Source organism: Microcaecilia unicolor, chromosome 3 (assembly GCF_901765095.1).
Source record: "Microcaecilia unicolor chromosome 3, aMicUni1.1, whole genome shotgun sequence".
Lineage (NCBI taxonomy): Eukaryota > Metazoa > Chordata > Amphibia > Gymnophiona > Siphonopidae > Microcaecilia > Microcaecilia unicolor.
Window position 1 is genome coordinate 350,314,787 of NC_044033.1, and position 25,102 is coordinate 350,339,888.

Consider the following 25,102-nt stretch of genomic DNA (forward strand, 5'->3'; position numbering starts at 1 on the left):
GCCTGGGTCTGTCCACTTTCATCCCAGACCCACCCAGCAGAGGACGACCTGACTGGCAAAACAAAGCCCAGCCACTCTTAAGTACTGGTTTTAGCAGACCGCCAATCACAGGTGGCACTCCCTTCCGACCTCTTCCCTGTTCCAGTGCTGCTGCAGCTGCCCGAGGTCCTGCCCGAGGTCCTGCAGCAACGACATAATCCTTAGAAGGCAGCGTGGGACCTCCCAACTGCGTTGTGCTGATGGCTCTGCAGCGTCCTGCCTCACTAAGACACAGACTTTCTTTTCCTGTGAGGGCGGGACATTACAGAGCCGTCAGCACAACGCGGCTGGGATGCCGTGTACTGCCCTCTAGGAATTACATCGTCGCTACATTGTTGGGTGATCTGGTGGCAATCACGGATAAGGGGCTGGCAGGTACTGCAGGGGATGAAGCTACCACTGGGGACAGGAAGATTTTGAAGGGAGTACCAGGGAACAAGAAGGGAGTAATAAGGACACTGAGGAGGAAAGAGAAATAAAGAGGAGATGCTGGATTAGGGGTGAGGGATAGGGAAGGAATGCTGGACCTGAGGGAAGAAATAGTGGGGGGGGGGGGGGGGAGAGGATTCTGGACACAGGGAGGAACAAGACATAGAGAGGGCATGCTGTTTATAAGAGAAGTAATGGAAGATTTTGGATATACAGAATGACTGCTCACAGGGAATGCTGGATAAGGGAAGGAATGGGGGAGAGATACCAGACGCAGAGAGGGACAGGGCATACTGGACATGAGGGAAGGAATGGGGGAAAGAATAGGCACAGGGAAGGACTGGACACAGAGAGGGAATGATGGACATGAGGGAAGGAATAGGAGAAGATTCTGGACACAAGGAAGGATAAGAGCATGGTCACAAAGGTGTGAGGTGCTAGACTTGGAGGTGGGAGAGGATAAGAACAAGGACACAAGAGGTCAGATACTATACACAGGGGAGGATAAGGACAGGGACACAGAAGGGAAAGGGATTGTGGACATGGAGAGAAAAAAATGTCAAATAGACAGGAGATACAGGAAAAAAAAGTTAAGAGATGACAGAGGATTGCAGAAACCAGAGACTGTTATAATGTGATTAGAAAAATAAAATGACCAGACAACAAGTGTAGAAAGAATTTTATTTTCTATTCAGTGATTGGAATGTGTCACTTTTTGGAATGTACAGAGTTGGTGTTAAACTGGGCCAGGGCCCGAGGTAGAAATGTGGGAGAGGACCCTTCCCTTTCTGTTGCAACCCCCCCCCCCCCCCCCCCCCCACAGGTGCTGGCCCTGACATCTGCTATCTTTGTACCATGCAAGAGTCTGGGTTGTTGTTGTTGTTTGGAGGGGGGGGGGGGTTCAGCTGAATGCATATTTCTATTAGTTTATTGCCAGTTTTTATTTGGTGAGGGTCTGTCTGTGTTTTGTGTCAGTGACTGAAACCAAATAATCAGCATAGAGTTTCTGTGGTAATCTAGCTTTTTCAGTTTTCCCAATAGCTAGAGTGATGTTCTAGGGCCCACTACATATTTACGGTGCTGTCTTTCCCTAGGTATTTATTTCATATTTATATCCCACCTTAGACCAAAGCGGGTTATATCGGAACATACATAAAATAATGAGATACAATACATCATAACATTCGCCCCCATCAATATTCTCACAGTAACATTTCATTCCTTAGGATAACTGTTTAAGTCAAGTCCAAGATCATCCTTCAAGGAAGGCCTTCATAAAGTAGCAAGTGTTCAAATTCTTCTTGAATTGTTGCCTACGGGAACAGTCTTAAATGTCCGTGAAGATGGTTCTACATACTCACAGCAGGCCTTGTTATGTGAAGGTTGGAAGTTTTGCCAGAATGGTAAATTTGTTCTAGGTTTTAGGAGACTTTTGTATTACTTCACAATATGCTGATAAGACTGAGATTAGAAACAAATATTTTCTTTTGTACAGCATGGTTTTATGGGGAAATACCCTATCTCTGTTGTATACCAGTTGCTGGGGGAGAGGCCAAGTAATTCTAAGAATGCAGAATATATTTTTGGATTTAATACTTTATGGAGGAAGCATATGTATGTTGAGGGAGCTGTGGTTCATTAGGGGCTGAAGAGTGCAAGCTGTTGTACTTATCCCCTCCCATCCCTCAATATAGCCTGTAGGTTCTGAATCCTGTAGTATTGCCCTCACTGCAGTTATTTGTTGAGGGTGGGATGGGATACGAGAAGGGACCAGTGGTGTTCCTAGGGGTCTGACACCCGGGGTGGATCGCCATGCGCCCTGCCCCCGGTGCAGCGCCCCCCCCCCCCCCCCTGGGTGCACGCGCGCCTGACGGCTCTTCGTTTTAATGCTCCCTCTGCCCCGGAACAGGAAGTAACCTGTTCCGGGGCAAAGGGAGCATGAAAACGAAGAGCCGACAGGCGCGCGGCACCCCCCCCAGTGGCGTGCACCCGGGGCGGACCGCCCCCACCGCCCCCTCTTGGTACGCCACTGGAAGGGACAGAACAGTGGTGGAGAAGGGTGCCAGGTTTCATCTTTCAAAAAGTTGGCAACCCTAGGTGCATCATTCACATAGCTGGCGAGGATCTCCCAAGCCCCACCAACTGAAGATATCTGCAGTCTGTCGAACCCACTGTCAGAAAACCATGGCAGTCAGTGGTGGTGCTCCAAACCGCTAATACCAGCACCACAGACTTACTCAGTGCTCATGCGTGTTCAGTTCATGAATTTTATTTTTATTTTTGTTACATTTGTACCCCGCGCTTTCCCACTCATGGCAGGCTCAATGCGGCTTACATGGGGCAATGGAGGGTTAAGTGACTTGCCCAGAGTCACAAGGAGCTGCCTGTGCCTGAAGTGGGAATCAAACTCAGTTCCCCAGGACCAAAGTCTACCACCCTAACCACTAGGCCACTGAGCATGCTGGAGTGCCTTTGTCAGTGGCTTGGAGCGCTGCCTTTGACTGCTGTGCCTTTCTAAACATGGGTCCACGGGCTAGGGATCTTCACCAATGACAGTATTTACTTTTTAAAGTTCATGGGGGGGGGGGGATAAGAAAGGAAGAGGAAATGCATGCCCATCCAACCTACCCACTGGCCCACTCAAAATTTGCTTTCTGGTGAGGAGACTGAGGAGCATTTAAATGATTACTGGTATTGAGCAAGTGATTAAAAGAGGGGGGATGGGGGATTTAGAGAAAGGCTAACTAACAGCTGGGGATGAGGTTTGGGATTGAGAGAGAGCATCTGCCAGGGAAGTGAGTAGTATTGGAAGCAAGAGAGAGTGCTAGGGGAGGAAAGAAAGCAATTTACATAAGCATCCCATTTTATGACAGGGTTGCAAATCCCAAAGATTTTTTTTACAATGATAAAACACCATAAAGTGGCCCTTCTGTTTTGAGAGGTTGAAGGCACCTACATGAGAGGTTAAAAAATGGAGACAAAACACATAGTAGTTGCGAGTGAACCCTCATAATGCCACAGTCCCAATAAAAGACCAACAGTGACTGAGTTGAAAGCCCTGGCCCTAGTAGCAGACTAGCGGGCCAAAATGAAAAACAGACTGCATGGCAATACGTTTGGTTATATTTTGTGTGTCTGTTGTATTTCATTCTTTGCACATGAGAACTGAAATAGATATTGATAGGAAGTGTAGCGTAGTGGTAAGAGCACAGACCTTGAGACTCCAACCCTGCTGCTTAACCTTGCGTGAGTCACCTAACCTTCAGTTCAGACTCTCTTCTACAGGAATGCTTTGATCTTCTCAACTGCTCCAGATTAATATCTAAGGAAACATTTTGAATAGGCTTGCTTTTCTGAAATAGGCTGTGAAAACTATAAGGCTATTTATAGCTATTCTGCATGCTGTTTTAGATTCTTTAATTTGTAATTTCAGGGTTTATGTTTTGTACTTCTTATCTTTTTATCACTTTTTATTTTTTAAATTTTTTAGGGCTGTATTTCAATTCAAATTTGTAATCATGATTAATCACACAATTAAATGTATGTTAGTTATTTACAGTATTTATTTTTCCTCACTGCAGGTCCTTGTGACTCTGGGCAATGGAGGTTTAAGTGACTTACCCAAACTCACAAGGAACTGCAGTGGGGGGGGGAGACACCTAACATACCTTTAATTGTGCAATTAATTGCAATTAAAATACTCATTGAAATGCAGCCCTAATTTTAATTAGTCATTTATGTAACTGATATATGATGTAGCCACTCTGCTGTCATTCCACAAATTTTATTTATTTTTATTTATTGCATTTGTATCCCACATTTTCCCACCTCTTTGCAGGCTCAATGTGGCTTACAATACATCATGGATAGTGGAAATAAGAAGAGAATAGACATTTGGTGTTACAGAAAATTTTTGGTAACATGATCATGATAAGACATGATAATAGTATGATGAGCAGATATTATAAGACGTTTCTAACTACATATGGAGATTTATGTGTATTCACATTGGTTGATCCATGTTTTAGGCAGTTTTCAAAGTTTTGCTGGGTGAGATTATGGGGCCCTTTTACTAAAGAGTTGCCACGTGGCAACCCGGAACTACCGCCAGCCCAACGCAGGTGCCAGCGGTAGTTCCACCCCCAGGCTGCACCATATCTGGCGTTAACGGAAATCTTGATAAAATATTTCCACAGGGGGTTACCCAGCGGTAATCGGCAGTGCCGTGCAAAACCTCACGCTGCCACTAGCACAGAGCCTCTTACCGCAGCTTAGTAAAAGGGGCCTCCTTGGTTTGAATGTCTGTTTTCATCAGAAAATCTTTTTGTTAGGGCTCTGTCCTGGTCATTTACAAAGCAGTACATACAAGCACTTGTTTGCTTTACGTTTGTTTGCATTTCTTTCCTGCTTTCTTAATGTGTTACTGGAAGGTAAAGTGACTACTTTGGAAATGTAGATTCTTAAAATGAAGAGTCTTATGATGATGATTGATGACCTGTTTTTTTTGTGTGCGTGTTGCTGAGGAGGGGAGGGGAAAGGAAACCAGGTTAATATTATGTGTAAATGGAATTTTATTATACTCAATTCGCCCAGTGCAGATGTAATATTCTCTGAATTTATGAGAAATATTAAATGATGGATTCCAGATATCACTTGAATGGCTGATTTATGATGGCTACTACAGTGGTCATTGGAGTATGGATTTTATTAATATCTCTGATTTAATTTTTCTCATGTTATTCAATATGAGGACAGATACAATATATTTTATGTTCTTTGATTTAAAAGAAACAGAATAATAACAGAAGACCCAATGTTGGTATAAGTTAATTGTATTTTCTCATGTTATAATTCGTACATAATGTACAATGTGTTTAAAATATATGAGTAGCAAGGAGATTGTTCTTCTGTGGAATCAGTATGGAATTTCTTAAATTTTATCATCATTGTGTGTCTTTGTGAAAAATAAATAGCTAATTAAAAAAAAATCCAGATAAGCTCCTCCCATCCCTTTCCCACAAGACATAGTAGAAAGCAAGGTTTTTGTCATACTCTGACTTTCCAATCACTCAGGCCCCTGCTTACTAATGTGCTAAGATTTTGCAGTTACTACATGGCAGTAGCCAAAATTAACACATGGTATCTGCAGAACCTCCCTATTAAATGTTGGGGGCATTCCTAGCATCTTCAGAGCGTAAACATGCAATTACCGCACAGAGAAATGTTGCTGCCTCACTTTAACAGCATAGCCATGTGATATTGTTAGTTGAACCTCCGGAAGTGACATTAAGGGGCCCTTTTACTAGGCGATGGTAAGCCCACTGTGTGCCAATCTGGAGTTGCCACCGGCCCAACATGGGCATAGTTCCACCCTCAGCGTGCAGCATTTCCGGCACTAGCGGAAATATTTAAAAAAATATTTCTGCAGGGGTTTACCTAGGGGTAATCGAGCAGTGCCGTGTGCTACCCAGTTACCGCTGGGTTAGTGCAGGAGCCCTTACCGCCACCTCAGTGGGTGGCAGTAAGTGCTCCCCCCTCCCCCCGCGTGGCCACATGGTAAGAGCAATCTTCCCACATGGCCATGTCTTTTTTCGGCCTTTTTACCGGCTGTGGTAGAAAGGGCCTCAGCACGTGGCAAAAACGGCCCCCACCACTTAGGGTTACCATTTTGTGTCCTCTGAAAAAGAGGACACATGTCACGCCCCCCGCCCCCGCCACGCCTCATGCCCCCCCTGCCACGCCCCTTCGGGTCCTCGTTCCGCCTCTATTCCCCGCCCCCCGTCACATAGTCCCCTCCCCCCCCTCACATACCCCCCCCCCCTCACTTACTATCTAGCCCTGGTGGTCTAGTAGCGTCTTCTCTTCGGGGCAGGAAAGAGCCCCCTCTTTCCTGCCCGGAGCGCTGCCTGCCCTTGCCTGCTCCATCCTCCTCGGTCTGACTGGGGATTCAAAATGGCCACCGAGAGTTGAAGCGGCCTCGCGAGAGTTCAACTCTCAGCGGCCATTTTGAATCCCCAGCCAGACCGAGGAGGATGATAGGGGAGGCAGCGCTCCGGGCAGGAAAGAGGGGGCTCTTTCCTGCCCCGAAGACATCACTAGACCACCAGGGAACATGGTAAGGAAGGGGAGGGGACGGGAGTCCAGACCCACGGCGCCAATCGCCCGCCCACACGCACGCGCCTGCCCGCACCCGCGCCCACGTTTGTCCAGAAATCCGGACAAACGTGGGTGCAGGCAAAATCCGCCGGACGCCCCGGACATGCCCTCAAAAAGAGGACATGTCCGGGGAAATCCGGACGAATGGTAACCCTACCACCACTAGCGCAGGGCCCTTTTTACTGCAGCTGTCCATTATCTGTGACATTAACAGTTAATGCACAGTAACAATCTCCAAGAGACCTGCTCCAGAAAGACATTTTCCTTTTAGCTGTTTTTGACATGACACTGTTAAACTTTGAAGTAATATGAATTTGTTTTGTTTGGAGCTGTGCAGAAGGATGGTACTACTTATGAACTAATGCAGTGATCAGGGATGTAGTCTGTAGTAGAGCACATGGTTTGGCTTGGTGTTGCCTGTATACCTATTAATCATGCACTTTCATTTCTGTTTTCAGGGTCGACCATCTGTACACGTTTTTTGTGCAGTGGTCGCCAGAAGTCTATGGGAAAGATGCCAAAGAGCAAGGTTTTGTGGTTGTGGACAAGGATGAACTTGATATGGTCGATAACTTCTTCAGCGAGCCAACCACCAAAAGCTGGGAGGTGAGTGTGCCCTACTCCGAGAAACAGAAGACACATTCTAGGATCATGAAAAGCTCCTTTTGTCTTGGGGTTTGTTTGTTTTTTTCAAGTGGTGTTTTATGTAGCCCTAATTTGTTTTGAGTTTTTTCTGATGAACCTGAAGTTTTTCTGTTTGGGCGGTTGCAGCATTACAAGAGAGAACTTGTCTACTCAAATTTAAAAAAAATAAAAAAGAAAGAAAGAAATAGTGCTAGGAAAGCCCTGGGAAATAAGTGGGTGGAGCAGCAGGCAAAAGGGAGCTAAGTCTGGAACCATGTTCGGAACACTTAAGGTATGTTTCTGACTGAGAAATCCTTTTTTTTCCCCACTTACTCCTCTGTGAAGAAAGTGTATCTTTTATATGCAAAACTGTGTTTCCCCTGCTAGGAATTATGCTAAGAGACATGGTTGCCTCTTTTATTTCAAAGCATGCTGCAGATCATCCATTACCCAGCTTCACTAGCACATCAGGTGGAGCTCCTTGTAAAACCTGACAGCTAGTCAGGTAGCAAAATGGTTCAAACTTAGAGAATTTCCAATTTTGTACAACAAATACAGGCTTATCAATTTTGGCCAGGAGAACTGTTGGCAAGAGGCTATGGAGACCTCCTTTGCAGCAAAGCAGTTTTACTAAAGCAGATACAGTGGTGGTGAGGCAGTTCAATTAATTTACAGTTGCTTTATGTACTTTTATTTCTGTGCACCCTGTCAGTGCACCTCAGAGGACTGAGGGGCCCTTTTACTAAGCCGCGTAAGCGTGTACGCACGCCAAAATGGAGTTACTACCCGGCTACCACGTGGCTCTTGCTCAAATTTAATTTTTGGCACACATATGATACGCGGTCTGGAAATTTTTTTTTTCAGACCTGCGCCAAGTGGCATTTGACGCATTTAGGTTATTACCGCCCAGTTACCGCATGAGTCTTTAACACTAGGTCAATGGCTGGCAGTAAGGTCTCAAACTCAAAATGGACGCGTGGCAATTTTCATTTTGCCACACACCCATTTTTGGCAAAAAATTTAAAAAGGCATTTTTTTACAGATGCACTGAAAAATGACTCTCCGCGCGGCCAAAACACGCGTCTACACTACCGCAGGCTATTTTTCAGTGGCCTTTGTAAAAGGACCCCTGAAAGAATTAGCAAAACAACAGCAATATAAAAAGGGGAATGTGGAGCTTTTGAAATCTGGATAGGCTAGCTCTACTGCTTGCTTGAGTACTGTATATTAACGGTATTCAACCTGTGTCTGTACTAGGATCGGTGCTATTTAACATATTTATAAATGATCTGGAAATTGGAATGGCAAGTGAGGTCATTACATTTGCAGATGACAGAATGTAGTGGTCCATAAGGATAAGTTCCTCGTTATGTGGCGGTCAGCACTACTTGGGGTGAAGGGCTGTAAGAAAAGCCCTTACCCATTTTCTGTGGTTGGAGTTTTGGATCCTATTATTGCTGGACCACATCAAATTACACTATATTCTTGGACACCTAGGATCAGTGGCTGTTTTTTTTTTTTTTGTTTGGTTGATTATTTTTGTCAGACATACAGTTTATAAGCCTATATAGAGTACAGCGGTTTCTCCGAGGACAAGCAGGCTGCTTGTTCTCACTGATGGGTTGACGTCCTCGGCAGCCCCCTCCATCGGAAAGTTTACTAGCAAAGGCCTTTGCTAGTCCTCGCGTGCCCATGCACACTGCGCATGCGCAGCCGTCTTCCCGCCCGAAACCGGCTCGAGCCGGCCAGTCTTCTTTCGTCCGCGCTCGGTACGGTCGTGTTACGCCGTTCGTGCCCCAGAGAGTCGACCTCGCGCGTCCGTTTCGACGTGTTTTTCACTCTTTTTTCATCAAAAAAGTTCGGGAAGCGCTCCGGAAGTGTTCCGGAAGACCCTTTCGGGTTTTCTGCCCTTCCCGTAATTTTCTCAGTTTTTGCCCCGTAAGTTTTCTTTCGTTGTCGGGGTAGGCCTAGTTTGGCCTCGGTCGAGATTTTCTCCCTTTAAATTTTGGTGCTTCAATTTTCGCCATTTCGGCTTTTGACTTCGCCGGCGTGATTTTTCCGCCCATGACATCGAAGCCTTCCAGCGGCTTCAAGAAGTGCACCCAGTGCGCCCGGGTAATCTCGCTCACTGATCGACACTCGTCGTGTCTTCAGTGTCTGGGGGCCGAGCACCGCCCTCAGAACTGCAGTCTGTGTTCCCTGCTTCAAAGGCGGACTCAGGTAGCGAGATTAGCCCAGTGGAACGTTTTGTTCTCGGGCTCTTCGTCGGCATCAGCACCGGAGGCATCGAGTGCATCGACGTCGTCAGCGTCCGGACCATCTTCCTTGGCTGCCGCTCCATCGACTGCATCGAGGCATCGGACCTCTGCATCGGCGCCGAGGCATCGGGCGACTGCATCGACGTCGGTGGTACCGAGACTTCGTCTGCTGATGTCGTCGGACGGAGGTGCATCGTCAGGAGTGCAGGTGAGGGCTGTCCATTCCCCTGCTGGTGGCGGTGAGCCTTCGGGTGGGTCTCCTCCCACCCTGAGGGCTCCTGCGGTACAGCCCCCCCGGGATCGACCCTCTTCGGTCTCGGCCCGAGGAAGCGACGGATGGATTCTACGTCCTCCTCGTCGGTGCCGGGGAGCTCCGGTGACATGCTTCGGAAGAAGTCGAAGAAGCATCGACACCGGTCTCCTCCCCGTGTCGGCACCGAGAGCTCTGGGTCGCCGAGGGATTCGGCACCCAGCAGGCATCGGCACCGAGAGGACCGCTCACCCTCTGTTCAGGAGGTGTCGATGCGCTCCACTCTGGACAGCCCGGAACAGCCTCCTCGCCCGGAACAGGTTCTGACGTCGACGCCTGCATCGACCTCTCAGCCTTTTTCTGCAGCCACTCTGAACGAGAGCCTCCGGGCCGTTCTCCCAGAGATTCTGGGAGAGCTGTTGCGCCCTACCCCTCCGGTACCGGCGGTGCTTGCGCCTCCGGTACCGTCGAGCATGGCGCCGGCTGGCCCATCGCCCAGGTTGAGGTCCCCGACGTCGGTACCCGCGTGCGGTGCCGACCGCGGCCACCTCCCAGGAAGGCTCCCCGACTACGTCGGCGGAGGGAGCTTCGCCGATGCGGGCCAGGGAGTCTACCTCTCGACGCCCCCATCGTGGACGTGGTTCCACAGAGTCGAGCAGGGCGAGGTTGCAGACACAGGTCCGTGAACTTGTGTCTGACACCGAGGGTGAGGCCTCGTGGGAGGAAGAGGAAGATCCCAGATATTTCTCTGACGAGGAGTCTGAGGGTCTTCCGTCTGATCCCACTCCCTCTCCTGAGAGACAGCTTTCTCCTCCCGAGAGTCTGTCTTTTGCCTCCTTTGTCCGGGAGATGTCTACGGCCATCCCCTTCCCGGTGGTTGTGGAGGACGAGCCCAGGGCTGAAATGTTTGAGCTCCTGGACTATCCTTCTCCACCTAAGGAAGCATCCACGGTTCCCTTGCACCATGTCCTGAAAAAGACATTGCTTGCGAACTGGACCAAGCCGTTAACTAATCCCCACATTCCCAAGAAGATCGAGTCCCAGTACCGGATCCATGGGGACCCAGAGCTGATGCGCACTCAGTTGCCTCACGACTCTGGAGTTGTGGATTTGGCCCTAAAGAAGGCTAAGAGTTCTAGGGAACATGCTTCGGCGCCCCCGGGCAAGGACGCTAGAACCTTAGACTCCTTTGGGAGGAAGGCCTACCATTCCTCTATGCTCGTGTCCAAGATCCAGTCTTACCAGCTCTACACGAGCATACACATGCGGAACAATGTGCGGCAGTTGGCGGGCTTGGTTGATGCTCTTCCCCCTGAGCAAGCCAAGCCTTTTCAGGAGGTGGTCAGGCAGCTGAAGGCGTGCAGAAAATTCCTGGCCAGAGGAGTTTATGACACTTTTGATGTTGCGTCCAGGGCCGCTGCTCAAGGTGTGGTGATGCGCAGGCTCTCATGGCTGCATGCCGCCGACCTGGAAAATAGACTCCAGCAGCGAATTGCGGACTCGCCTTGCCGTGCGGACAACATTTTTGGCGAGAAAGTCGAACAGGTGGTAGAGTCTCTCCACCAGCGGGACACCGCATTCGACAAATTCGCCCGCCGGCAGCCTTCAGCCTCTACCTCTACAGGTAGAAGATTTTTCGGGGGAAGGAAGACTGTTCCCTACTCTTCTGGCAAGCGTAGGTACAATCCTCCTTCCCGACAGCCTGCGGCCCAGGCTAAGCCCCAGTGCGCTCGCTCTCGTCAGCAGCGTGCGCCTCAGCAAGGCCCCGCGGCTCCCCAGCAAAAGCAAGGGGCGAGCTTTTGACTGGCTCCAGCAGAGCATAGCCGACATCCAAGTGTCCGTGCCGGGCGACCTGCCAGTCGGGGGGAGGTTGAAAGTTTTTCACCAAAGGTGGCCTCTCATAACCTCCGATCAGTGGGTTCTGCAAATAGTCCGACAGGGATACACCCTCAATTTGACCTCAAAACCTCCAAATTGTCCACCGGGAGCTCAGTCTTACAGCTTCCAGCACAAGAAGGTACTTGCAGAGGAACTCTCCGCCCTTCTCAGCGCCCATGCGGTCGAGCCCGTGCCATCCGGGCAAGAGGGGCTGGGATTCTATTCCAGGTACTTCCTTGTGGAAAAGAAAACAGGGGGGATGCGTCCCATCCTAGACCTAAGGGCCCTGAACAAATATCTCGTAAAAGAAAAGTTCAGGATGCTTTCCCTGGGCACCCTTCTCCCCATGATTCAGCAAAACGATTGGCTATGCTCTCTGGACTTGAAGGATGCCTACACTCACATCCCGATACTGCCAGCTCACAGACAGTATCTGCGATTTCAGCTGGGCACACGCCACTTCCAGTACTGTGTGCTACCCTTTGGGCTCGCCTCTGCGCCCAGGGTGTTCACAAAGTGCCTAGCTGTGGTAGCAGCGGCACTTCGCAGGCTGGGGGTGCACGTGTTCCCATATCTCGACGATTGGCTGGTGAAGAACACATCCGAGGCAGGAGCCCTGCAGTCCATGCAGATGACTATTCGCCTTCTGGAGCTACTGGGGTTTGTGATAAATTATCCAAAGTCCCATCTTCTCCCAATGCAGAGACTCGAATTCATAGGAGCTCTGCTGGATTCTCGCACGGCTCGCGCCTATCTCCCAGAGACGAGAGCCAACAACTTGTTGTCCCTCGTCTCACGGGTGCGAGCGTCCCAGCAGATCACAGCTCGGCAGATGTTGAGATTGCTGGGCCACATGGCCTCCACAGTTCATGTGACTCCCATGGCCCGCCTTCACATGAGATCTGCTCAATGGACCCTAGCCTCCCAGTGGTATCAGGCCGCTGGGGGTCTAGAGGACGTGATCCACCTGTCCACGAGTTTTCTCAAATCCCTGTATTGGTGGACAATTTGCTCCAATTTGACTCTGGGACGTCCCTTCCAAATTCCTCAGCCACAAAAAGTGCTGACCACGGATGCGTCCCTCCTGGGATGGGGAGCCCATGTCGATGGGCTTCACACCCAAGGAAGCTGGTCCCTCCAGGAACGCGATCTGCAGATCAATCTTCTGGAGTTACGAGCGATCTGGAACGCTCTGAAGGCTTTCAGAGATCGGCTGTCCCATCAAATTATCCAAATTCAGACAGACAACCAGGTTGCCATGTACTATGTCAACAAGCAGGGGGGCACCGGATCTCGCCCCCTGTGTCAGGAAGCCGTCAGCATGTGGCTCTGGGCTCGCCGGCATGGCATGGTGCTCCAAGCCACATATCTGGCTGGCGTAAACAACAGTCTGGCCGACAGGTTGAGCAGGATTATGCAACCTCACGAGTGGTCGCTCAATTCCCGTGTGGTACGACAGATCTTCCAGGCGTGGGGCACCCCCCTGGTGGATCTCTTCGCATCTCGAGTGAACCACAAAGTCCCTCAGTTCTGTTCCAGGCTTCAGGCCCACGGCAGACTGGCATCGGATGCCTTCCTCCTGGATTGGGGGGAGGGCCTGCTGTATGCTTATCCTCCCATTCCTCTGGTGGGGAAGACTTTGTTGAAACTCAAGCAAGACCGAGGCACCATGATTCTGATTGCTCCCTTTTGGCCGCGTCAGATCTGGTTCCCTCTTCTTCTGGAATTATCCTCCGAAGAACCGTGGAGATTGGAGTGTTTTCCGACCCTCATCACGCAGGACGAAGGGGCTCTTCTGCATCCCAACCTCCAGTCTCTGGCTCTCACGGCCTGGATGTTGAGGGCGTAGACTTTGCCTCTTTGGGTCTGTCAGAGGGTGTCTCCCGCATCTTGCTTGCTTCCAGGAAAGACTCCACTAAGAGAAGTTACTTCTTTCATTGGAGGAGGTTTGCCGTCTGGTGTGACAGCAAGGCCCTAGATCCTCGCTCTTGTCCTACACAGACCCTGCTTGAATACCTTCTGCACTTGTCTGAGTCTGGTCTTAAGACCAACTCCGTAAGGGTTCACCTTAGTGCAATCAGTGCATACCATTACCAAGTGGAAGGTAAGCCGATCTCAGGACAGCCTTTAGTTGTTCGCTTCATGAGAGGTTTGCTTTTGTCAAAGCCCCCTGTCAAGCCTCCTACAGTGTCATGGGATCTCAATGTCGTTCTCACCCAGCTGATGAAACCTCCTTTTGAGCCACTGAATTCCTGCCATCCGAAGTACTTGACCTGGAAGGTCATTTTCTTGGTGGCAGTTACTTCGGCTCGTAGAGTCAGTGAGCTTCAGGCCCTGGTAGCCCAGGCCCCTTACACTAAATTCCATCACAACAGAGTAGTCCTCCGCACTCACCCTAAGTTCCTGCCAAAGGTCGTGTCGGAGTTCCATCTGAACCAGTCAATTGTCTTGCCAACATTCTTTCCCCGTCCTCATTCCTGCCCTGCTGAACGTCAGCTGCACACATTGGACTGCAAGAGAGCATTGGCCTTCTACCTGGAGCGGACACAGCCCCACAGACAGTCCGCCCAATTGTTTGTTTCTTTTGATCCCAATAGGAGGGGAGTGGCTGTAGGGAAACGCACCATATCCAATTGGCTAGCAGATTGCATTTCCTTCACTTACGCCCAGGCGGGGCTGGCTCTTGAGGGTCATGTCACGGCTCATAATGTTAGAGCCATGGCTGCGTCGGTAGCCCACTTGAAGTCAGCCTCCATTGAAGAAATTTGCAAAGCTGCGACGTGGTCATCTGTCCACACATTCACATCTCATTACTGCCTGCAGCAGGATACCCGACGCGACAGTCGGTTCGGGCAGTCAGTTCTTCAGAACCTGTTTGGGCTTTAGGATCCAACTCCACCCCCCGAGGGCCCTGTTTGTTCTGTTCCAGGCTGCACTCTCAGTTAGTTGGTAAATTTTTAGGTCAATCTCAGTTATGTCCTCGCCGTTGCGAGGCCCAATTGACCATGCTTGTTGTTTTGAGTGAGCCTGGGGGCTAGGGATACCCCATCAGTGAGAACAAGCAGCCTGCTTGTCCTCGGAGAAAGCGAATGCTACATACCTGTAGAAGGTATTCTCCGAGGACAGCAGGCTGATTGTTCTCACAAACCCGCCCGCCTCCCCTTTGGAGTTGTGTCTTCCCTTGAACTGTATTGTCTTGCTACATACTGGACTGGCCGGCTCGAGCCGGTTTCGGGCGGGAAGACGGCTGCGCATGCGCAGTGCGCATGGGCGCGCGAGGACTAGCAAAGGCCTTTGCTAGTAAACTTTCCGATGGAGGGGGCTGCCGAGGACGTCAACCCATCAGTGAGAACAATCAGCCTGCTGTCCTCGGAGAATACCTTCTACAGGTATGTAGCATTCGCTTTGTTGGACTGGTTTGGGTTTAGAGTTCCTTTGTTACGGGCGGGGGGGGGGGGGGGTATTTGGCTAGGGTGTTATTGTAAAATTCCATTGATGACTTTGTTTGTCTGCCAGTTTGATTGTTTCATTTCTTCTTATTTTGTCATCAATAAAAAGGTTGAAACATAAATTTGCAGATGGTGGAAAACTATTCAATGTTGTAAAAACACATAGACTGTGAAAAACTGAAGGAAGACCTTAGGAAACTGGAAGGCTGGCAATCCAAATGGCAGATGAAATTTAATCTGGATAAATGCAAAGTGATGCACATTGGGAGGAATAATCTGAATCATAGTTATTTGATGCTAGGGTCCACCTAAGGAGTCAGTACTCAAGAAAAAGATCTAGATGTCATTGTAGATAGTATGCTGAAATCTTCTGCCTAGTGTTCAGCGGTGGCCAAAAAAAGAATACAGGATGCTAGGAATTATTAGGAAAAGGATGGAAAATAAGACAAAGAATATTACAATGTCTTTGTATCACTGCATGGTGCGACCTCACCATGAGAATTGCATTCAGTTCTGGTCGCTGTTTCTCAAAAAAGATATAGCGGAATTAGAAAAGGTTCAAAGAAGAGCAACCAGAATGATAACGGAGATGGAAAGTCTCTCATATGAGGAAAGGCTAAAGAGGTTAGAGCTCTTCAGCTTGGAAAAGAGACAGCTGGGGTGGATATGATTGAGGTCTACGAAATCCTGAGTGGTGTAGAATGAGTAGAAGTGAGTCGATTTTTTTACTCTTCAAAAAGTACAAAGACTAGGGGACACTCAATGAAGTCACATGGTACTACTTTTAAACGAGTAGGAGGAAATATTTTTTCATTCAATGAGTAGTTAAGCTCTGGAACTCGTTTCCAGAGGATGTGGTAACAGTGGTTAGCATATCTGGGCTTGAAAAGGTTTGGACAAGTTCCTGGATGAAAAGTCCATAGTCTGCTATTGAGATAGACATGGGGAAGCCACTGCTTATCCTGGGATGACCTGGATTGGCCACTGTTGGACGCAGGATACTGGGCTAGATGGACCATTGGTCTGACCCAGTGTGCCTATTCTTATGTTTTTATGGGAATTTTTGTTTTTTGCTTTTTTTGTTTCAGGAGCAGTATTGTTGTTGTTGAGCACTCTTTCAGAAAGAGCACACCCTGTTCTGAAAGAACGTGCACTATTTCCCCTTGGTGTATACTCTTTCGGAAGAGGGCACACTATTTATGACACAGGGAATAAAACAGTTTGAGAGGGTTTTTTTCCTATGGTTTCAGGCAAAACCCAACATAAAATAACATAGGAAATGTTGTTTCAAACTAATGCACTTGTTATGGCCGAAAGCAGATATTAGTATGGTGAGAACAAGAAACAGTAATAAACCACCTGACCACATCAGAGTTCATGGGCTTCTAGACTGCATGTCAAGAGTTTCAGAGATGATGGTTATACTGCTGCCCTTCTAAACATCAAGGTCTATTAGTAATGCAGGTAGTTGGTTTTCATTCAGTTTTAGTTAACAGTGCCGTAGCGAGGGCAGCTGACACCCGGGGCGGTTCGCCGCTGCGGCCCCCCGCCCCCCCCCCCCCCCCGGAGCGCATTCTTACCACTAGCACTAGAGTAGGAAAGGAGGCGGGCGGGAGGGCCGGTCCGCCCTGAGTGCACGTCGCTGGGAGCTGCGTCGGCTGCGCTGGTTCCCTGCTCTCTCTGCCCCGGAACAGGAAGTAACCTGTTCCGGGGCAGAGAGAGCAGGGAACCAGCGGAGCTGACCCCCCCCCCCCCCCCCCCCCCCCAGCGGCATGCACCCGGGGTGGATCGCCCCACCGCCCCCCCCTCTCTTCCTATGCCACTGTTAGTTAATAAGAGACAAGAGTTTTTTTTGTTAAATTAAGACTGGTCCTCATTCTTGCAGTAGATGTTTTATGTCTTTTGCATGTTTTGTTTTTATGCTACTTATTGGTATGTTTTAATTTTTGATTTTATATATGTTTTTATTGTTAACCAACTAGGATTTTAGATAGTGTGGGTTATAAATTTTTTAAATAAATAAATTCTCCTTAAAACGAAAGACTGTTACAGGTTTTACTGAAAAATTAGGAAATGGCAGTTATAGGCCCTTGATCCATAACTCAGTCTATGGAGTCTGGTGCTTTATCATTTAATTTAAAAGTAGCTATATTTAGTATCAACCAATCATAGAGAAGTTTCACTGCTTAATTTTGTGGGGACAGGGAGAGGAAAGGGGTTCTGGGTTACAACAAAACACATTCCCCCTGCAAAAATATTGGGACAGCGCTCAGTGGGTTTAATATTTCACCACCCACACTACCCATAACATCAAGATGCCCCAACATATTGTATCACCTCCTGTGTCCCCTTCACACAAACACATTCACATACACACAGCTTCCCCCCCCCCCCCCCCCCCCCCCCCCCCCCACACACACACAAACACACACACTCCTCCGCAATTAACCTTCTGGTGAGTACAAGTATTCCGTGAACCTCTCTGTCCTTCTTGTCCACGGTGCCCCTGATCTCTCTTCCACCCCTCAACTTAACGTTCTAGAATTTCTCACCCCATTCCCTGCCCAGCAGTATTCTAACACCTTTTCTCTCAGCCAATAGGCTGCTGTCCTGACCAGAGCTACAGATTTATCCTGCTCCATACTGTTGGCAACTCTGGTCTCTTTCAAGCTTTGGGCTGCCTAATGCACAGACCAGTGAGGGTGATGCGAGGACTGTAGGCGGCAGTGGCAGCAGTTGGAGTGGAAGCTGTCGTCATTCTCGGTTACCGAGGTAGCGGCTCCATGCAAGCACAGCTCCTTCTACACACGTCTTACCTTTCCTGCATGGCTTCACCGAGAACGGAAAGTTGAAGGCAGAAGTTGCACAGGCTGAGCTTTGATTGGTTGATGCAAACGCTTTTATGTGCCTGTGCAAACGTTGCATCTCGGGGGGACGGGTGATGACCCACAGATCACCCCTCCATACTCCCAGACAGCCAATATTATATGAAATTCAGAAGGTTAAAATTTGAAAATGTGCAGAGGTTGTATAGTCTTAGCTCCTAAGAAATACCCTCAGTATTTGATAATATTATCTTTCAGAGTCTACAGGATGACTAATTTCCCTTTTGCAGTCCACATTCTTGTAACCATTTCTCTGAACTCAAGTGGAACTTTCTTCAAATCAATCACCTTACTTTCTAATTCTTCCTACTTTCTTACTCATCTATATGTTACAACTTTGCCTTACCCTTCACTACCAATTATAATGTTCTAGTACATATTGTGTTGTCATTTCAAGTAGTATACCATGCCATACTTTTTATTGTTGTTCGAATATTTTTACTGCTCTAATTGCCTCCTGCTCATGTTTGATCTATTCTTACTGTACACCGCCTTGAGTGAATTCCTTCAAAAAGGCGGTAAAAAAATCCTAATAAATAAATAAAATAAGCTTGGAAGAGGAAACACACTCAGTGAAATTATCAAAATTTATGAAATGTCACACCATGTTGCCATAATGTGTAACACATTTCTTAGCTTTATCACCCGAATTTACTAATATGCAGAAAGGACACATTTGATTATGAATATACAATAGTTAAATAACAACACTTTGGTGCCAACTTACAGCAAAGATGTTTTCTATAATATAAGGTGGATAGATGGCATAAACTCCTTCACGGTCATGAAATAAGAGCTTGGGGAAGACAATCAAACTGCCTGAATTTGTGGAAAAAGCTACAGGTAGCTTCACCATGAGGGTTTGCCACAGTAGTTGAAGAAAAAGTCTTTGTGTGCTTTTTCTTTGATTCTTGCATCAGAAAATGTATTCACACAAATTAGAACTGGCTTTTTGCACAGTTGTTTTCCAAGGCAAAACTACACACAGTTTTTCTCCCCCCCCCCCCCCCCTAATGTTACACCATCCTGGAAACACCAGTCAAAATATCTGGGTAAAAGTACGTGTGTTGGTCACATACACTTGAACGTTTATCAGCATATGGGATAGAAATTAAAAATTCTCATTTCTGTGGAAAGGGCTTTGATTATTGCCCTTCACATGTTTAAATTTCTCTTTATTCCACTTGATGCCTGAACATCCGTGATATATCAAGTAAGAGACACACACGGGCAGGGCTAGGGCAAGGGTATTTGGCTCTATAAGCAGACCTTCAGTCTTGTTTCAACGACCCCCCACCCCAGTTAGGCTGCTTGCTCCCTTCCAGCGATCATGATCATCTCAACACAACCTTTCCCACAATAAGCTGGGTAAAGGCTAAATGGAGAGTTCATGTAGTTGTTTTGCGTTGACAGCAACTACTCTTTGGCACCCCACCCCCACACACATATACCCTGAAAGAAGCTGCCCTAGGCAGCTGCCTAATCCTTTTTAATGGTCGGACCAGCCCTGCCCACAGAAGCTTCTTCCTAAGTGTTCTGAAGTGTTGTTGTTGCTCCTGCATCATTTTCTTAGCCAGTGCAGAGTCTTACATTTTACTTGCTTTTTATCTTTTTGTCCAGCCTGCCTCACTGTCCTGTATTTATTTTTCTAACGCCAATATTTCACCCTTGACCCACAGCTCAGCCCTTCCCGATTGGTTCTCGAGTACAACTCGTAGCATTCCTTTGGCATTTATTTATGAATAATTATGTATATATTTTTGCATATTCTTTTCTTAGGTATGTCCATCTACCCCTAACATTCTCATTTCATGTTCGTGTGGGTTTTTTTTTTTTTTTTTTAAACAATTATTGGTTTTATTCACCGAAACACAAGGATCAGAAAAACGTATAGGGAAAAGACACAGTTGGGAAATAAGTTATTTGCATGCTACATTTAAAATATGTGAGTGAACAAGTTTGGTTACATATCGCTGTAAAACTATACCTGTTTCCTTACACATTAGTGGGCCTGTGCTCTTCCTCACCTCTCACAGCATCTACCCCAGGGGGTGTCCAACTTCAGTCAGGTTTTCAGTATTTCCCCAATGCATTCACTGCCTCCATTGTATGCAAATAAATCGCATGTCTATTCATTGTGGAAATTCTGAAAACCTGACCTGACAAGGGCTGATGTTGGACTCCTCTGATCCGGAATGAAATTTTAGAAAAGGAGAAATGAAATGTAAGCAGAAAAAAAAACCTAAATAAAACTAAATGGTACATTTTGGTGGATGAAAGCAGCTGCTGACTTACCAGAGTGCCAAGGGTATTACAGAGAAAACTTTCCTTTTGTTTTATTTGATTTTGGTATTTTTCCATTTGTTTTTACATGCATTGAAACACTTAGGTGGAGTTTGCTCCGAGTTGCCGATATTAGCAGTCAGCACCTGAAGCTAACCCCTCTCCCAATGCTCTTTCTCCCAACTACTCATATCGGTTTGGATTGGATTTATTGATTTGATATATCGCAATATACTTTTGTGCCTAGGTGGTTTACAATAAAAAAGTAAACATCCATCATACAAAACATAATACAATACAAATTCTAGCTAAAATACTTCTTCAAATACAATATACCATTGACCACTTAAGTGGAATAACTAAATAATAACTTCAAAAATAGCTTACTGTTCTTAAAATCCATAAGTCAACCATAATATTGCTGAAACAATAAAGTCTTTAGAAGTTAATAGAAAGATAAATCAGAAAAACAATTCAGCCTAAAACTCCATAAAGAGGGTCCAACATATGAAAAAACTTGCTTCCGAATCGATGACAATCTAACAGTGTCCAAACCAGATAATTGAAGACGTCCTTTTCACGAACGCAAATGCCCGCAATGGAGAATACTAAAATATTTTCCTGGATAAATATGCAGGGTGGCCGAAGTTTAACACTTTGAAAACAAAACACAGCACTTTGAATTCCATCTGCTTTAAAACTGGTAACCAGTGTAATTCACACAGAATTGGAGCGATATGGCTCCTGAGTGCTTGTAGGGGGTGTGGCTGCGTTCCTATCACAAGCCTGTGGGGTCAGGAAATGTTAAGAAAGACATTGGGCAGATTCATGTGAACCAGTGTGTTCTGTGCCTGTTCCTTTTGGTGTAAGAATGCTCTTTGCTCATTTTTTCTGGGGCGTAAAATCTGGGTGGTTCCAGCTCCATGTAAGATTACACAAGACAGAAGGAAAAACAGAGAAGCTATCTGCTAGAACTGAAATGTTTGCATTCCAAGTGAGCATCTGACAAAATACAAAAATGTCAGCTATGTATTCGATTAAGAATTCTCCTAGATTCTGAGAAATTTACCAGAGTAGGGACAGGGAATGTACAGTGTTCTGAATTGCCAACGTTTTATTTAATATCAGAGAGATTGGTATTATATATTTAGCCAGAGTTTGTGTGTGATTTGATAGTGTTTGTCTTTCATTGTTTCGTTTTTGAGGATAGCTAACTTTCCAGCTTTTTCTTTGGATCTCTCCTTCTTTGTGAACCATGCAAGGAATGTCCATGATAAATATTTTCAGACCAATATTCAAACTGCAGAGATCAAAAAATATCTAGATTGGCAGCATCGTGGCTGACACTGGAAGTTTTCCAGATAGTGACAATACTCTCAGTCCACTGTCTGACTAAGTTGCTGAAAAATGGCCTGCGGTAATGTAGACACATGTTTTGGGCACGCGCAGAATTATTTTTCAGCACACCTACAAAAAATGCCTTTTTTAAAATTTTTGCCGAAAATGGATGTGCGGCAAAATGAAAATTGCAACACGTCCATTTTGGGTCTACTGCAAAATGAAAATTGCCGCACGTCCATTTTGGGTCTGAGACCTTACCGCCAGCCATTGATCTAGCGGTAAAGTCTACGCGGTAACCGGGCGGTAATGACCTATCTATGTGCGCCAAATGCCACTTGGCACGCGTCCAAAATGCGTGGCAGAAAATAAAAATTATTTTTTTGGCCGCGTGTATCGGACGCGCACCAAAAATGAAATTACTGCAAGAGCCACGCAGTAGCCATGCGGTAACTCCATTTTGGCACGCGTTGGGCACACGTAGATGCTTACGCGGCTTAGTAAAAGGGACCCTGAGTCCTTCTGTCTGTCTTATGCAGATAGTGGACTGAGTATTGCCTATATCCGGATAAGTTCTGGGACTGCCCTGGCTCCACTCATGCTCTATCCTGACACTATCCGAATCATGCAGAAATAGTCTGTAAGGACAGATAGAAGCTGTTACCCAGATAAGTGCTTTTTTAAATATTGACCTGGATCTTTTTATTGTGATGTGTAATATTCTATTTTTTTAAATCAAACCAAATGTAAGTCTCAATCTTCACCTTCAGTATTAAACCATTATCATTAGTAAGGAGGAAAAAGATCTCAATGGCTGTATACCATCCAAATATTGGAGGTAAGAGACCTCACATAGACTCAGTCAATGGTCAAAATTCATTCAAAATGTATGCACTTTTTAAGTTGTTTATTAATTTCTTATTATTATTGCAATATTTTTAGAAACTAATTATGGCAGATGCAGTGTTTAACAATAACAGGAAACTTATCTTAGAGGGTCTTTTACAAAGTTGCGCTAGCATTTTTAGTTCACGATAAAAATCAGCTGGCGGTAAATGCTGAGACGCCCATAGGAATTTTTAAAAACTCTAGCGTGGCTTTGTAAAAGGCCCCTTTTGTTGGCTCAATGTAGCCCTCTGTTTCGCTCAAACAGCTGCTTCAGGAGCATTTCCAAAACTTATGTTAAGGACCTGCAGCCAAAATTTCCCAACCTCATGGAGGAAATTGGGATTCAGCTTTAAGAATTTCTAAGTGTTCTGAGCAAAAGGAAAAAAAATAATAAAAAGGAAGAACTGAGTCAGAAGAGGGACCTGCTTATAATCAAAAGAGAAAAACGCCTATATTGCGACCCAAATCGGGAGATGGGCGTCTTTCTCCCGTGGGCGCCCAAATTGGTATAATCAAAAGCCGATTTTGGGCGTTTCCAACTGCAATCCGTCACGGAAACAGGTAAAGTTGACGGGGGCGTGGTGAAGGCGGAACTAGGGCGTGGTTATCGACCAAGGAGAGATGGGCGTCTTTAGCTGATAATCGGGGAAAAAAAGCGGTTTTACCGCGATTTTGGGTCACTTTTTTTGGACCCTTTTTTTTCACGAACAAGTCCCCAAAAAGTGCCCCAACTGACCAGCTGACCACTGGAGGGAATCGGGGATGACCTCCCTGGACTCCCCCAGTGGTCACTAACCCCTTCCCACCAAAAAAAATCCCACTTCAAAAACTTTTTTTCCAGCCTCTATGCCAGCCTCAAATGCCGTACCCACCTCCATGACAGCAGAATGTGTTCTATCCTATGACAGCCTTTCCCTGGTTCTGATGTGGTTCTCGGGTGAGTGTGACACCTTTTCTGTTATGCGCACTGCAGAGTCACATCAGCAATGCATTGTGGTGGGTGTAGGGTATTGGGCTCCGTGATTCCACTAGCTTGTGGCAAATGCTCACGATGTTGGTAGTTGGTGGGCTCTACTCCCATGGTGCTTTTCCCCCTGCTTACTGGGTCAGAGTGTGCCCTGTTTTGTTTCCGATAGTCCATGAGGTAGTGGCCATTTTTGTAAGCCAGTTTTAGATCCCTTTCACGTGTTAGCCACGTTACAGAACTTAGTTCTTACCTTGAATGTGGCTGAAAGAGGGCATTGTACAGCATTCTGCCAGCTCTGACCTACTGCTAATCTCAGTACCAGGGAGACTCGTTGCCAGTGGTGCACAACCTCTGATCTCTAGTTAACTGTAAGCATGCTTATTCCAATAAAGGATGTTTTCGTAGAGATTAGTATTCAGGTGTCAACTGGTGTGCCAATGTTATATAGCAGCAACAAGTCCTAGAGGCCTACGTGTATGCAGGTCCCTGGAGCACTTTTAGTGGGTACCGCTGTGCACTTCAGCCAGGTGGACCCAGGCCCATCCCCCCTACCTGTAACACCTTGTGCTGGTAAATGGGAGCCCTCTAAAACCCACTGTACCCACATGTAGGTGCCCCCTTCACCCCTAAGAGCTATGGTAGTGTTGTACATTTGTGGGTAGTGGGTTTTGGGGGAGGGGGTTGAGTGCTCAGCACCTGTGGTAAGGGAGCGTTGTCTGAAGTCCACCGCACTGACCTCTAGGGTGCCCAGTTGGTGTCCTGGCATGTCAGGGGGGCGAGTGTACTACGAATCGTGGCCCCTCCCACGACCAAATGGCTCGGATTAGGACATTTTTGAACTGGACGTTTTTAGTTTCTATTATCGCTAAAAAAAACAAACACCCAGCTGAAAAACGTCCATTTTTTCGAAAATACGGTCTGTCCCGCCTCTTCACGTACCCGTTTTCGGACATAGACGCCCATGGAGATAGGCATTCGCGTTCGATTATGCCCTCAGAGTGTACTTAGGCTAGTGCCGGAAGGGAAGATGTCAAAAAGTACTGAGGAGATGGAAAGATTTGGGCAAGAATGGTCAATGGTTGTAGTAAGTTAGTACTGTGAGAGCTGAAGTCATGTACTAGAGATGCTTTTAAGTGCAGAGATGATATCTAGTTGCTGGCTAAGTTATATGCTGGGCTTGACTGGGGGGATACTGTAATTAATCTTCCACTTAGTATAGGTCAAAACTTATAATAGAAAAGTCTGAGTAGAAGATGTTAATGTGTGGACTGGGCGGAATAGTAAACGTGAGGCTGGCATTCAGATATGGGTTAAGTAAGTTTCTGGTTGTTTTTGTTTGTTGATGCCTCAACTATATGAGGAGAGGGCAGGGTTTAACTAATCCGCTTCCCCAAGCATTACTGCCGAGGAGTAGTTCTGTGGTACATGACTATCAGAGGTTTTATGAGTTAAGCTGGGTTTAGCTGGTGTCTGAATTTATTTTGGCAGTCTTGTACTGAGTCAGGTAAGTTAATAATGAAGAAAAAATGTTAAATGTAATAAAACGTGGGGGAAGTAAATGAAGAAAAATGAATGTCAATGCGCGTAAGTTAGATGGGGCATGAATTTCATTTTTTTGGGATGTGGAAGTAGTACATGATAATATGGGCTAAGTTAAG

General features: G+C 46.8%; 1 protein-coding gene across 1 annotated transcript in view; it reads left to right on the forward strand.

Moving 5' to 3' along the window:
• The window catches only part of NCOA7 (nuclear receptor coactivator 7), a 382,797-nt gene that overhangs the window by 239,472 nt on the left and 118,223 nt on the right, over positions 1–25,102 (forward strand). The window contains exon 10 of the mRNA XM_030198488.1: positions 7,083–7,230. Within this exon, the coding sequence (XP_030054348.1) occupies positions 7,083–7,230 (148 nt within the window). The remainder of the gene's footprint in view (positions 1–7,082; positions 7,231–25,102) is intronic.